Here is a 12,214-nt window from a genome sequence, read left to right on the forward strand (position 1 = left end):
ATCTTTCCATTTGACAACAATTCATGGAATCTTTGCAGAAAGCACTTGGTTCCTTCCTTGGGCAGGCAGGGATGAATTAAACCCATCAGGGAAAGCCCTGCCTTCAAAATGAGCTAAACCCCTGAGGAAATAATGGGGAAGGATTTTAGTGACTGAGAAATCCCTCAGGGTCACTATCCAGGTAGCCTGGGAGGGTTGCATGGACACGGAGGGCTGACAGCTCCAGGGCTCTGGGCAAGCCACGTGAGTCCCTGGTGCTGGCTGAAGCATCCAGCCCTTCTTTCCTGGCCCAGAACCAGCTCCTGCCTCCCGTGGCCCATTTTCCATGGCACTGTGGCGCTTCCCCACCATCAAATGATGGAAGCAGCAGCAGCTTCTCCCCCCCTCCATCACTAATTGCTGCTTAATGAACTCTGCCTATCACAGCCTCCGAAATGGAGGCAGGAGAGCTGCAATCACAGAAAGGCTTCCAGAGGGTGCATTCCCCCCAAGGCCAAGGCTGTGCTGGGAGCAGGGAGGGCATTAATGACAGGGGCTTATTTTCCCTCTGCAGCACTTAAAATGTAAATGAAATTCATTATTAGCAACTCCGTTGCTAATTACCATCTGAAGCTATTCATTAGCCTGTCAGCTTATTTGTTGGAGGACAACAGAGTGGATGGGTTACTCCAAGCCAAGGAATAGCTGAAATGAGCTCAGTGGGGTGGGAGAGGAAAAGCAGGGATGGGGGACAAAGGCACAGACAGCTCCAGCCATGGGGGGTCAGGGAAACAAAAGCTGGGAAAGAGAATGAGGAGTCCTTTTTAAAATGGAGAAGAAGCAAATGGGAAAGGCAGGAGTGATGAAAAAATAAGAGCAAAGGAATTACACACTGAGTATTGTCTGTCTGTCCTTCTTGAGCAGCCACTGTGGTTACAGTAGGACCCACCCCCAGGGAGTGGTTTCTGCTTCCCCTTTTCCATTACAGTTTCTGAGCATTCCAGTGCCATCCCAACCTCATGCCAGAGAACTACCAAATCCCTGTGGGACCCTCTTGCCTGCTCCCAACCCCACAGGAGGTGTGAGCTTGGAAGAGCCAAGAGGAGAGCTGGTGGTGGCAAGAATGGAGAGGGCCGCTGGACACAGCACAGAGCCCAGACAAACCTGGGAAAATGGGGAAAAAACCCCAGAAACGTATTCCTAACAGAGATCAGGGCAGCTGGAGAGGAGCAGTAACCTGAGCCCCTGTCCTCCACCTGCCCTCTCCATATTTTCTTTCATGCAAGGTGGCCGTGCTTGGGAAGAGGACGGAAAGTGGGAGCATCCGATACAAGGAAAGTCTGGGTGCCATCGCCCATCTCTGCGTCACATCGGCGCGGCTCAGGTCTCAGCCTCTCATCACGTTGCACTCAGCAGCAGGCTGCTGCCAGCATGGATTGTCACCCTGGCAAAAGGGGTGCAGAGGGACCTCCAGGATGGCACAGCTGCAGGGATGGCCTGTCCCCATCCCAATCAGGGTCCTGGAGCTGCTGCTTCCCAGGAGCTGCCCCCTGAGGATGCAGCCCAGGGTGCAGGGGCTGTGCCAAGATGCCAGAGGAACCCTTGGAGCATCCTGAGGTGGCACCAGCTCTCTGCTCTGCTGAGGTCTTATCCCTACCGTAAGCAGAAAATTACAGAGCTCAAGATAATCCTTATTTTGAATAGCCTGACAGTAAAAGAAAAGGGAAAAATCCCTTTCATAAGACAAATCCCTTTGCAGAGCTCCAGCATGATAAGCAGAGGGATGTTTTAAGGACCCTGAGGGCATTAATAAACCTGCATGTTCCTCACCAACCCCACCTGGCACCCCAATTCTCCCCCACCCATGGCCCAGGAGCTCTTTTTAAGCTCAACCCAGAGGTCTCAGTCCTAGTGTCAGGACTGGTCTCTGGGTCAGCTGCAGCTGCTCTGGACTCCAACTGACAGACTGACCCTAAACTGGACCTGTGGATTGATTTCCTTGGTTTTGAACCTTTTTTCTTGCTGGGAAATTTGCTGCTTGATCCAGCCTTTTCTTTGGCCCTGCCCTTTGTCCCCTGCCTGCCATGCTTAGGGAGTGTGGGATGGGCAGGGAGGCTTTTCCCCCTGTTATCCTTTGGTTCTCCAGGCATTCATTCCCTGGGAAGGAGGGGAGCACACATCCATTTGATTCCTGAATATCCCTGACTGGAAAATCTGCAGGTAGACAGGAATGTGGTGGTGTGGAAGGCAAGGATCAGCTCTGTAGGTGACCTTTCCCAAAGCCTCAGTGGCATGGGAAGGTGCTGAGGCAGCAGAGATGCAGGTGTGAGAAAGCAATAAAGGACAAGAATCCAGCCCCAAATCTCCAGTGTGCTCAGTGCCCACAGGCAGAGCCAGAGCAGCTCTCCAAGACACTGAGCATCCCCAGTGCTTGACAGGAGTTGGAATCCATGATCCCATCACTGCCCCTCCCTTCCTTCCCTGCTGCTGGGCAGGGCATGGAGCTGGGTGGGCAGGGGTCCCTGCTCTCTGAGGGGATCAGCTCAGGCTCCAAGACCCAGAGAGGGCTCAGAGTGGACAGCTGGGCCCCCTGCTATGGGGTCATCTGTGGCACACTGGTTTTCCTGCTTCCCTCTATGTTACCATCTGTGAAGAAGGCATTTTCCCTGATTCTGCCAGGTTTCCTTCCTTGCATCCCCACAGCAACGCTGTTCCCCTGCTGAAGGGGTTTGGCCACCAGGGCTCATTGGTGGAAAGAGATTTTGCTGCTTCCTTGCCCAGCTGTTCTCATCTTCCCCTGGTGGGATCTTGTCCCTGCTGCCCCTCTGTGACCCTCGAGGCTGGACCCCGGGAAGGGAGGACAATTTAGCTGTCCAATAAAGTCATTTTCACAACATTTCACTGATATTCTCACAAGCTCTAAGGCAGGAGGGCCAAGTGGTGTGCACTGAGAACAAGGGACACAGCCTGTGGAGCTCTCAGGCTGATTTGGGATTTATATCCCTGTTCTGTCTGTAAATCAGTCCAGTCCCTTCCCCTGCCCTCCACATCCTAACCTTGGCATCACTGGCAAAAGCAATTAGCATGTCCTCTGCCCTTCATGCAAGCAATTACTGCTCCCAGAATGAAGCACATCAGGATATGGACATGGAGAACCCCCAAACTGGCCCTGCTGGGGGGGAGCTGCTGGTTTCCCATTGCCTCCTGGACAGAGGGAGCCTGTGTGCCCTGCCAGGGACTGTCCCCAAGAGACCCTGCCCTTCTGAGGGTGGCCTTCTACCCACACAGTGCTTGCCATACCCTGGTTAGGGGTCTCTGCACCCCTGCCCCACAGAGCCCACATCCCTATACAGCCTCCAAGCCCCATAGACCTCTGCCAACTCTATAGAGCCCCCATTCCTGTAAAGCCCCCCAAACCCCGTAGACCATTCCCAGCCCTATAGAGCCCCCCAGGCCCCATAGAACACTCCCAGCCCTATAGAGATCCCATTCCTGTAAAGCTTCCCAAGCCCCATGGAACACTCCCAGCCCCACGGAGCCCCTAGCCCCATAGAGCACTCCCAGCCCCATGGAACCCTGGGCCCTATAGAGCCGCCCAAGGCTCATAGAGCACTCCCAGCCCCATGGAGGCCCCAGCCCTATAGGGCCCCCCAAGACCCATAGAGCGCTCCCAGCCCCATGGAGCTCCCCAAACCCCATAGAGCACTCCCAGCCCCATGGAACCCCCAGCCCTATAGAGCACTCCCAGCCCCATGGAACTCCCCAAGCCCCGTAGAGCAGTCCTAGCCCCATGGAGCCCCCCAAACCCCATAGAGCACTCCCAGCCCCATGGAACCCCCAGCCCTATAGAGCACTCCCAGCCCCATGGAACTCCCCAAACCCCATAGAGCACTCCCAGCCCTATAAAGCCCCCAAACCCCACAGAGCACTCCCAGCCCCAAGGAGCCCACAGCCCCATGGAGCCCACAGCCCTATGGAACCCCCAGCCCTATAAAGCCCCCCAAACCCCATAGAGCACTCCCAGCCCTATGGAACCCCCAGCCCTATAGAGCCCCCATAAAGGCCCCGCCCCTTCCCTCGGCCCCGCCCTTTCCCCATGGCCCCGCCCCTCCATCCGGCGGCATCAGGACCCTGGACAGCGGCGGGCGCTCTCGCGAGATCCCGGCGCTGCCCATAGGCCGGGTGGCGGCGGCGCCGCAGTCTCGCGAGAGCGCGGTCGCTGCGGCAGGAGCAGCACCGGGCGGGCGGGCGGCCGCCGCCACCCGCCGGGGACCGGAGGGGACGGGACGGGTCACGCCACGTGGTGAGTCCCGGGAGTGTGCAGAGGGGAAACGCCTCGGTGGGAGGGCGCTGGATGCTCCCCCCGAGAGGACTGACCGCCTTTTGCACCGACCTCCCGCTCTGCATCCGCTTGCGGGGGGGGATGCGCGGCGTGGGGACAGCCGCGGTGACCCTGCACACGCGTGGGCGCACCGGGGACCGAGCGGGGCTTGGGCCGCCCTTCTCCCCGATGCAGGCCGCTGCTGGGAGGCTGCGCCGGCTTTGAGGTGGGGATGCGGTGGGGCACGCAGCCCTTCACGCGTGGAAACGCAGGGGCAGCGACGGCGAGCCCTGCCTGCCCTCCCCAAACGCGCCCCGCGCACCAGAGCGGTTTCTCCTCGGTGCCATCACCTGTGCGATCCCCCGTCCTTTTTCCATCCGCTCCACCATATTCTTCATTTTCCATAAAACCCCACCCGATGTATCGCTGTGGCGGGGCCGGGGGGTGCCGGGCCGTGTGTCCCCGCTCCCGGCACACGTGGGTAGGGGCGGCCGGGCGGGCGGACGTCACCGCGCCCGAGGAGCTCGTATTTATAGCACCGGCGGGATGGATGGATGGATGGATGGAAGCATCCATCCGGGGGCTGCCGGCGGATGTCGGGCACGCCGAGCCCTGGGGGTGCGAATACACCCCAGAGAGAGCCCCCCAAATCCCCCCGGGAGCCTCAAGTACAAACAGCCAGGACCCCGTGTCCTGGGAAATGTGTTGGTCGCTGCCCGGATAGCTGGGAAAGGGCAAAACCTGCAGGCAGGTGGGGATACGCCATCTTCACCCTTCTCTTTAAAACCTCTCGTTTTAATTTTTTGCTTTAATTCGCCGTAATTTTCACATCTGGCACAGAGCTAAGCGTGGAATGGTCTGGGATGGTCCTGGGATGTTGAGCACCCCCCCTTTCCCACCTGCATGCTTTGGAATGAGGTGCCAAATGACATGAGTAATTGTTAAGCCAGGCACTCAAGTGACTCATTAGTGACAATCGCCACTGATTTATTTTTTTTTCCAGCTGGTTTCTCTGCTCTGATTTTCTGCTCCCTTTTTGGCCTTGTTTTTGGCTTAGGCTTGCAGAGATTGCAGCTACGAGGCAGCCAGGTAGCACCCTGTGCTGGAATTCAGCAAAAAACAACAACAATACATTTTTAAAAATAATTATTTTGGGGTCAGGTAATGAACTTTAAGGTTTCAAACTGCCCAGAGCCACCTCGTTTCCCTGCTGCCCTACCTGGCCCTCTCCTGGATGTAGGTCAGTTGGGCGTGGGAGGCCCCACATCACTGGATCCTCTCGTAATCTTCTGCCGTAACTGGCACATAAGCCTGAGCCAGAGGAGCCAGGATTTATCACACTGCCAGCCAGGTGCCAGCCTGCATGTGTGATAGTCCAGAGTGTCACACAAGTGAAGCCAACTGCTGTCCTTGAGTTGTTTGGGAATGGGGGGGAAGGTGAAGGCTTTTGCAGACGTCCCTGACCACTTCAATCAACCTTTTTTTTTCTCTCATTCTCCAGCTTTGCTAAAGCTCCCACGTTTTTCCCAAGTATTTTTCCCTGAGGAGCAGAGAGGCTGAGTGTGTGCCAGCATGGCAGGTACGGGGGGCTCTGGAGATCATAATGTCACCTTGTTGGTCACCAGTGGGGTGGTGGGTGTCCATGGCTGCAGGATCTGTGTGGCCAAGTGAGGGCTCAATTTGATCTTTTAGGGTGGGTTGGTGTAAAATCTTAACTCCTGTGTAAAATCTCACTGTTCTTGGGGTTATTTAGGAAGCCTCTTGTTTTTTTGTTCAGCCTGACACCAGTGAAACTTTTCCTTGCAGAAAAGGTGAACAACTTCCCTCCCCTGCCCAAGTTCATCCCCCTGAAGCCATGTTTCTACCAGGACTTCGATGCGGAGATCCCGCCGCAGCACCGGACCATGGCCAAGCGGCTTTACTACCTCTGGATGCGTGAGTGGCCCCGTGGGAATGGCTCCAGTGGGATCTGTTTGCCTCTCCAAAGGCTGCTCCTCTGGGAGCTGCCAGCTGAAAGGGCAGGGCAAGGTCAGGGGAAGCCCTTCTCCCCCTCCAGGCCTTGGTGTCTCCTGTTAAAAGTCAGGAATGACAGGTGGGCTGCAGCATCCCATTAATTCCCAGCCCTTCCAGCTTCCAGGATGGAGCTGTGCAGCTGGCTCAGTGTCCCAGGGTCACTGGTGGTGCTGTTGATGTCCTGCTGTAAGGAGGAGACAGCTCAGACTGGAGGGCTGGTGTGCCTGCTCCCCAAACCGTGGAGCTGGAGGCTTCCCGGAGCTTGCCTGTTCCTCTTGCATGCCTCTGTGTGCCGTGCTGTGCTAACAGAGCTGTCACCAGCTTCCAGCTCTTCCAGCTGTCCTGGATCTCTCTTCTTCTCCAAACATGGGCAGGGAACAGAGCCAGAGGGACAGGTCACACCCCAGCACAGGTGGAAACGTGCACAGCTCAGGGCAAATTGGCACCAGCATTTCATTTCTTCCTAGAACTCTGTTCCCTTATCAGGCATTTCCCCTGAACTTTGGAAGCACCGTTGCCCAGGGAGTGCCCTGTGCTTTAGGGGCAGGTTAGGAAGAGCTGAGCTAACACCACTGAGGTTGTGGGTGTGTTCCTGCTTTTGCCACGGCACCAGGCTGGCAGCCATGGGGCTGTGTCCCATCAGGAGGGTGACCCTGGGGTGGCTTCATCATGTCAGGAGGGTTTGCTTGTTTAAGGCATGGGAGGAAAAAAAGCTGTGCTTCCCTGGGGAAGCTCTCTTGTGGGTGTTCAGTTCCCTCCCCATCCCAAACAGGATGTTCTTCCTCTTAATGTAGCAGAGATTGGTCCTTGCTCCTCAGCACAAGCACCAGCTCTTAGAGCCAGTCACTGTCCCTTGGGTTTTGCCTCTGGAGCTCCTCTCTGGGTCATTTTCTCCCCAGCAGTCCCTCAGACACCCAGCACAGCGTGGCTGGAAGGTCCCTCATGTCCTTTAGGGCAGCTGAGCTCCTTGCCTTGCCAGCTGCAGCTCTCAGGCAGGCGGTGGTGGGAGGGCTCTCGTTCTCGTCGAAATAATGAATCATTCTCCCAACTCGGAGGCGTCAGAATGCAGCTGAGCCCTCTCTGCTTTGTCCTGTGTCTGCTGAGCTGGGACTCATAGTCAGAGCCCTTGTGTGGCCTGATCCCAAGCAGGGGTGGGCGAGGGAAATGTGTCACCCCCTGACCTGGAGAGGCAGGGTCAGGAGTTCAGGATTTTGGCTCTCAATGGTGCTCAGGGAGCTCCTGCACGAGCTCCTTCAGCAAAGATGTATCTGGAGCAAGCAAAAAACTTCACCACAATTCCTCCTTCTGTTAGTGGAAATGTGTCCTGGCTCAATAGGAGCAGGAGGATGCAACTCCTGCCAATCTTCAGAGCCCAGGAACTGCTCAGGGAATTAACTCTGAGTGATACATTGATTTTCCTCCTGTTACACTCAGCTGAGGCCTGACCCCCTTCGGCCCAGCCAGCCTGGGAATGTGCTCCTAGCTTAATTTAAGGGAAATCCAGCTAGGGCAGGACTCTGAGGCCACATCCCTGGGGTCGGGGTCCTTGGTGTCTCAGTGCCACCCTTGCATCCGTGCTACTCTGCTCTGTGTGTGTGTGTGTGTTTGCAGTGAACAGCATCACCCTGGCGGTGAATCTCGTGGGCTGCCTCGCGTGGCTCATTGGAGGCGGCGGAGCTGTAAATTTTGGACTGGCAATTCTCTGGCTCATTCTCTTTACGCCCTGCTCCTATGTCTGCTGGTTTAGACCTATTTACAAAGCTTTCAAGTAAGTGGTTGCACCTGAGCCTGGCTTCTTTCTGCATTGTTTTCCTTCATAAACGGTCAGTGTTTAGCTTGGGGCGTTGCCTGACTAATTGGGGGAATTCTTTTCTGTGCAGCCCTTTAGCTTTACTTTCTAACCTTCCAAACCAGAGTGTTTGGGACTTCCAGGTGATGTAAGGACACTTTCCTTTGCCTCTGTGCAGTGGTGGGCAACAGTAGTGAGGATGCACCTGGGGTGCCATTTTCCCTCTCATCCCTGAGACATCTCTTATATTTTTCCACAAATCCTCGAGGTGTTTGTACAGATTACCCATGGTGCTGAGGTCAGTCCCCAGATCTGGAGAACTAGGGGTGAATTTATTCCCCATGTGGGGTGGTGTGAGCTGAGAGTCGTGTCCCAACACAGATGTTCTCAAGCCGTGTCCCAACACAGATGTCCTCAAGCCCAGCTGACTGAGCCATAGGGAGGGGTCTGGTGCCCTGTGGCTTTCCCAGGTGCCCCTTGACCACCTCCAGCCTCTTGCAAGTTTCTCCTTTGCCTTTAATTTTTCTTTCCATCACCCTCCTGCTAAACCACGGTGGGGCCTGATACGTTGGAGCATCTCCCTTCCCTCGGAGTGCAGTGGGATGGAGGTGCAGGAGTGACTGAACCTTCTCTTGCAGGACAGACAGCTCCTTCAGCTTCATGGCCTTCTTCTTCACCTTCATGGCCCAGCTGGTGATCAGCATTATCCAGGCAGTGGGGATCCCTGGATGGGGGGTCTGGTAAGGAAAATGCTGCTCTGTTGGGTACAAGGGTGGTCACTGTGGTGTTTTAGCTTCCTTACTGGTTCTCTCCTTGGTGAAGATGGTTTGAGGCGCTGGGAGGGCTGCTGGCAGTCTGGGAGAGCTGGTGAATGAACCAATTGTTTCCATCTCCTTGCAGTGGCTGGATTGCAGCGATTTCCTTCTTTGGGACCAACGTGGGCTCGGCTGTGGTGATGCTGATCCCCACCGTGCTCTTCACAGCCATGGCAGTCTTCTCCTTCATCGCTCTCACCATGGTATGGCAGGAAGAGCAGGGGTTCCACGTGGCTTTGGGTGGCCCTCCTGCCATCTTGGGAGCTCCGTGCCGGCCGCAGGCGCTGGGATTTTTCTGGATTTTCCCTGCAGGTGCACAAGTTTTACCGGGGCAGCGGCGGGAGCTTCAGCAAAGCGCAGGAGGAGTGGACCACGGGGGCCTGGAAGAACCCCCACGTGCAGCAGGCGGCGCAGAACGCGGCCATGGGGGCGGCGCAGGGCGCCATGATGCAGCACGAGACGCAGTACTCGGCCACCCCCAACTACACCTACTCCAACGAGATGTGAGCAGCAGCAGGACTCTGTCCTCGGGAGGAAGAGCTGGGGGGGAAAAAAAGGGAGGAGGAAGCCTGAGCCTGAGTTTCTGCAGCTGTCTCAGCAAGTCAGAGTGTACCATAATGGTGGTTCTTTTCCCGTCTTTGTAACGAGATCCTTTGGGAATTTTTTTCTTTCCTTTTTTTTTTTTTTTTCCCTGTTTTTCTTGTCTTGAGCTCTTCTTTTCTCCTTTCTTTTTCGTTCTGAAGAGGCCGTGAGTTGACCTGCAGGGCTCTTGTTGTGCGTGGTAGTCAGTGTCCGTTCACGTCTTCTTTTTCCCTGTGGAATAGTGTACGGTGGTGGTTTTTTAATTACTGTGGTGATAGGTGTATGTTAGAACCTCATCAGCCAAAAGCCCCCCCATGCCCCCAAAAAGGGAAAAAGAGCAACCAGCACCCATCTTCCCCTCTTGGAATAAGCCCCAAACCTCGGGTTTTTGACGTGTGTGAGTTTTCTCTTTCAGTTGGTAGTGTCCAGCCACTTGCCACTGTCTCAGCAAGGGCAAGCAATCCTGGGAATTCTCCTTTTTTCTTTTGCTTTTTAACTAGCAGGTGGCTGGCTGATTTAGGATTAAAAAAAAAACCAGAAAAAAAAAAAAGGGAAAAAAATATAAGAAACCCTCAATCCTGCTGTTGATATGCTGGAAGCCAAGAGATTCCTAATCTACACCCTGGCTCAGGATCTACAACTTCTCTCAGTGTGTGGTGTTGTGAGTAGTTTACACTTCAACGTGGAGGACCAGTGTGTGTGTGTGCACGTGTGTGTGTGTTGGGGAGCAAGGACAGGTTTTCCCTGTGGGATACAACCATCCCATTCCAGATTCTGCATCCTGAGTCTGTTCTTTTTAAAGGCTTCTGTTCTGAAAAGCAGCTGTAAAAGCGACAGAGCGTTCCTCAGAGGACTGACACTTGGGCAAGGCTGCGGGTCAAATCTTGCCACCCCGAATCCCAGCACATCCAAGCAGTCTCCCTGCTCATGGAAATAGCCAGGCCAAGGTTTGTCCCCGTTAGCTTTGGAGGTTTGTGCTAATTTAATCTCTTAAGGAAACCTCCAGGCTGGAGGGAAGGACTCCTGCTCACTTGCACTCCTGAAAAGCATGGTGAGATGTGGCCCTGTGTTTTCCTGGTGCAGAAATCCCTGTCAGGCCCAAATGCCTGCCCAATTTGGGGATGTTTGACATTAAATAATGATCCTGCACCCTAGCAGGAGGCAGCTGAGCTCAGACCAACACTTCTTGGGGAAGGTGACTGGCACACCCTTGAAAAGATAATGAGTGGGAGCATAAATGGGATGGATGCTGCAGGGCAGGAGTAGGGAAAGCTACTTCTCTGAGATGCTTTTCAACTCTAAATGCACTTTAAATAAGCCAAATTTTTCTCCAAGTCCTCGAAAAGCAGCCCAAACAGAATCCAATCCAGCCCTTTGGCTCCAGTATCTCCTGCCTGGCCCAGGGAAGGAGCTCAGTGTGCCACCAGCCAGGACTGTGCGAGTCCCCAGCCCTGTATCTGTCCCCTCCAGTGATGCTTGGATGTGACCCCTACCCCTGAGAATCACCCCAAAAAGGACCTTCTCTTCTCCAGCAAAGCACACCAAGACTAGTTTCCTTTTTAAGGGTGTCACTCCAGTCATTCTGCAATAGGCAGTCGTCTCTTGACCAGACTAAAATGCAGCTACTGATAAAATGCCTGTCTCTGTGTGTGTGTGTGTGTGTGTATATTTATGTATAAAATGTCAGGAGAAAAGTAATCCTTTGCTAAGCCTATTATGTACTTAATCAGGTTTAAATATTGTGCAATCCATTTCTAGCTCGCCTAAAACTTACTCTGCCAAACCACGTGCTCTGTCATCCGTGTCTGAGAAATGATGGATTAAGTGACTTCACCTCTTGCATTGACAATAAGATGCATCAATAATAACTGTAACGAGCTGTAACTAACAGACATTGCTTCAGCACCTAACCCTCCTCTCCGATGTGTCTCCTGAGTGTGTGAGCGCTGAAATGTGGCCCCCGTGGCTCCAGCCTGGTGGGAAACTTGACCCCTCGTTCTCACCTCGGTTATTTGTAAGCTGTCCCTGCTCCAGATGGGGCTGATGTGGGTGTGATCAAAGTGTGGTGCTCCTGAAGCCCACAGGGTGGGAGAGATGGGCTGTTCCTGCTGCTGGGCAAGAGGCTTCTCATAGAACACACCTGGGCTTCTCCTGAGGCATCCCTGTCACCTTCCACATCCTGCAGAGCACAGCTCTCTCTGCCTCTTGCTGGCCTTGCTGCTTGTTTGTAGCCAATATCAGACGGATGTCCAAATATCTGCTGCTTTTGAGCTGGATCTGCACCACGGGCTGCCCCAAGTCTGTCGTGCCCACATAATCATGGGGTGGTTTGGGTGGGAAGGGACCTTACAGCTCCTCCAGCAGCGACACCTTCCACTGTCCCAGGCTGCTCCAAGCCCTGTCCAGCCTGGCCCTGGACACTCCAGGGATCCATGGGCAGCCACAGGGGACGCTGTGCCAGGGCACAATTGCTTCCCAGTACCCCACCTCACCCTGCCCTCTGGCATGGGAAGCCATTCCCCTCATCCTGTCTGTGCCTCAGACAATGAACACTCGGTCCTTTAATGCACTTTCCCCTGCCAGCTCTGTGAGGCTGCCCTGAATCCCATAGGAAAGGTTTCACTCCTGATCTCTAGCACTTTCCAAGCTCAGATATCACCCCTTTCACTTGAGGGGTCCTCAGGCCCTCTTCTCGACCCCGTTCCCCACACGCCT

General features: G+C 54.8%; 1 protein-coding gene across 1 annotated transcript; it reads left to right on the forward strand.

Annotated features, from left to right (window-relative positions):
• The first annotated feature begins 4,158 nt into the window (after positions 1-4,158).
• On the forward strand, positions 4,159-11,409 carry SCAMP5 (secretory carrier membrane protein 5). Its single transcript, XM_064722048.1, has 7 exons — positions 4,159-4,282; positions 5,802-5,879; positions 6,107-6,235; positions 7,925-8,081; positions 8,741-8,842; positions 9,003-9,120; positions 9,230-11,409. Exons 2-7 carry the CDS (start codon positions 5,873-5,875, stop codon positions 9,422-9,424), a joined length of 708 nt encoding a protein of 235 aa, XP_064578118.1. The 5' UTR covers positions 4,159-4,282; positions 5,802-5,872; the 3' UTR covers positions 9,425-11,409.
• Positions 11,410-12,214: the final 805 nt, after the last annotated feature.

The sequence above is a fragment of the Zonotrichia leucophrys genome, chromosome 10, assembly GCF_028769735.1.
Source record: "Zonotrichia leucophrys gambelii isolate GWCS_2022_RI chromosome 10, RI_Zleu_2.0, whole genome shotgun sequence".
NCBI classification, from domain to species: domain Eukaryota; kingdom Metazoa; phylum Chordata; class Aves; order Passeriformes; family Passerellidae; genus Zonotrichia; species Zonotrichia leucophrys.

Coding starts and splice junctions, on each gene's coding strand:
- SCAMP5 (XM_064722048.1), top strand. Junction 6,236..7,924: donor GCTTTACTACCTCTGGATGC/GTGAGTGGCCCC, acceptor GTGTGTTTGCAG/TGAACAGCATCACCCTGGCG. Junction 9,121..9,229: donor CCTTCATCGCTCTCACCATG/GTATGGCAGGAA, acceptor TTTTCCCTGCAG/GTGCACAAGTTTTACCGGGG.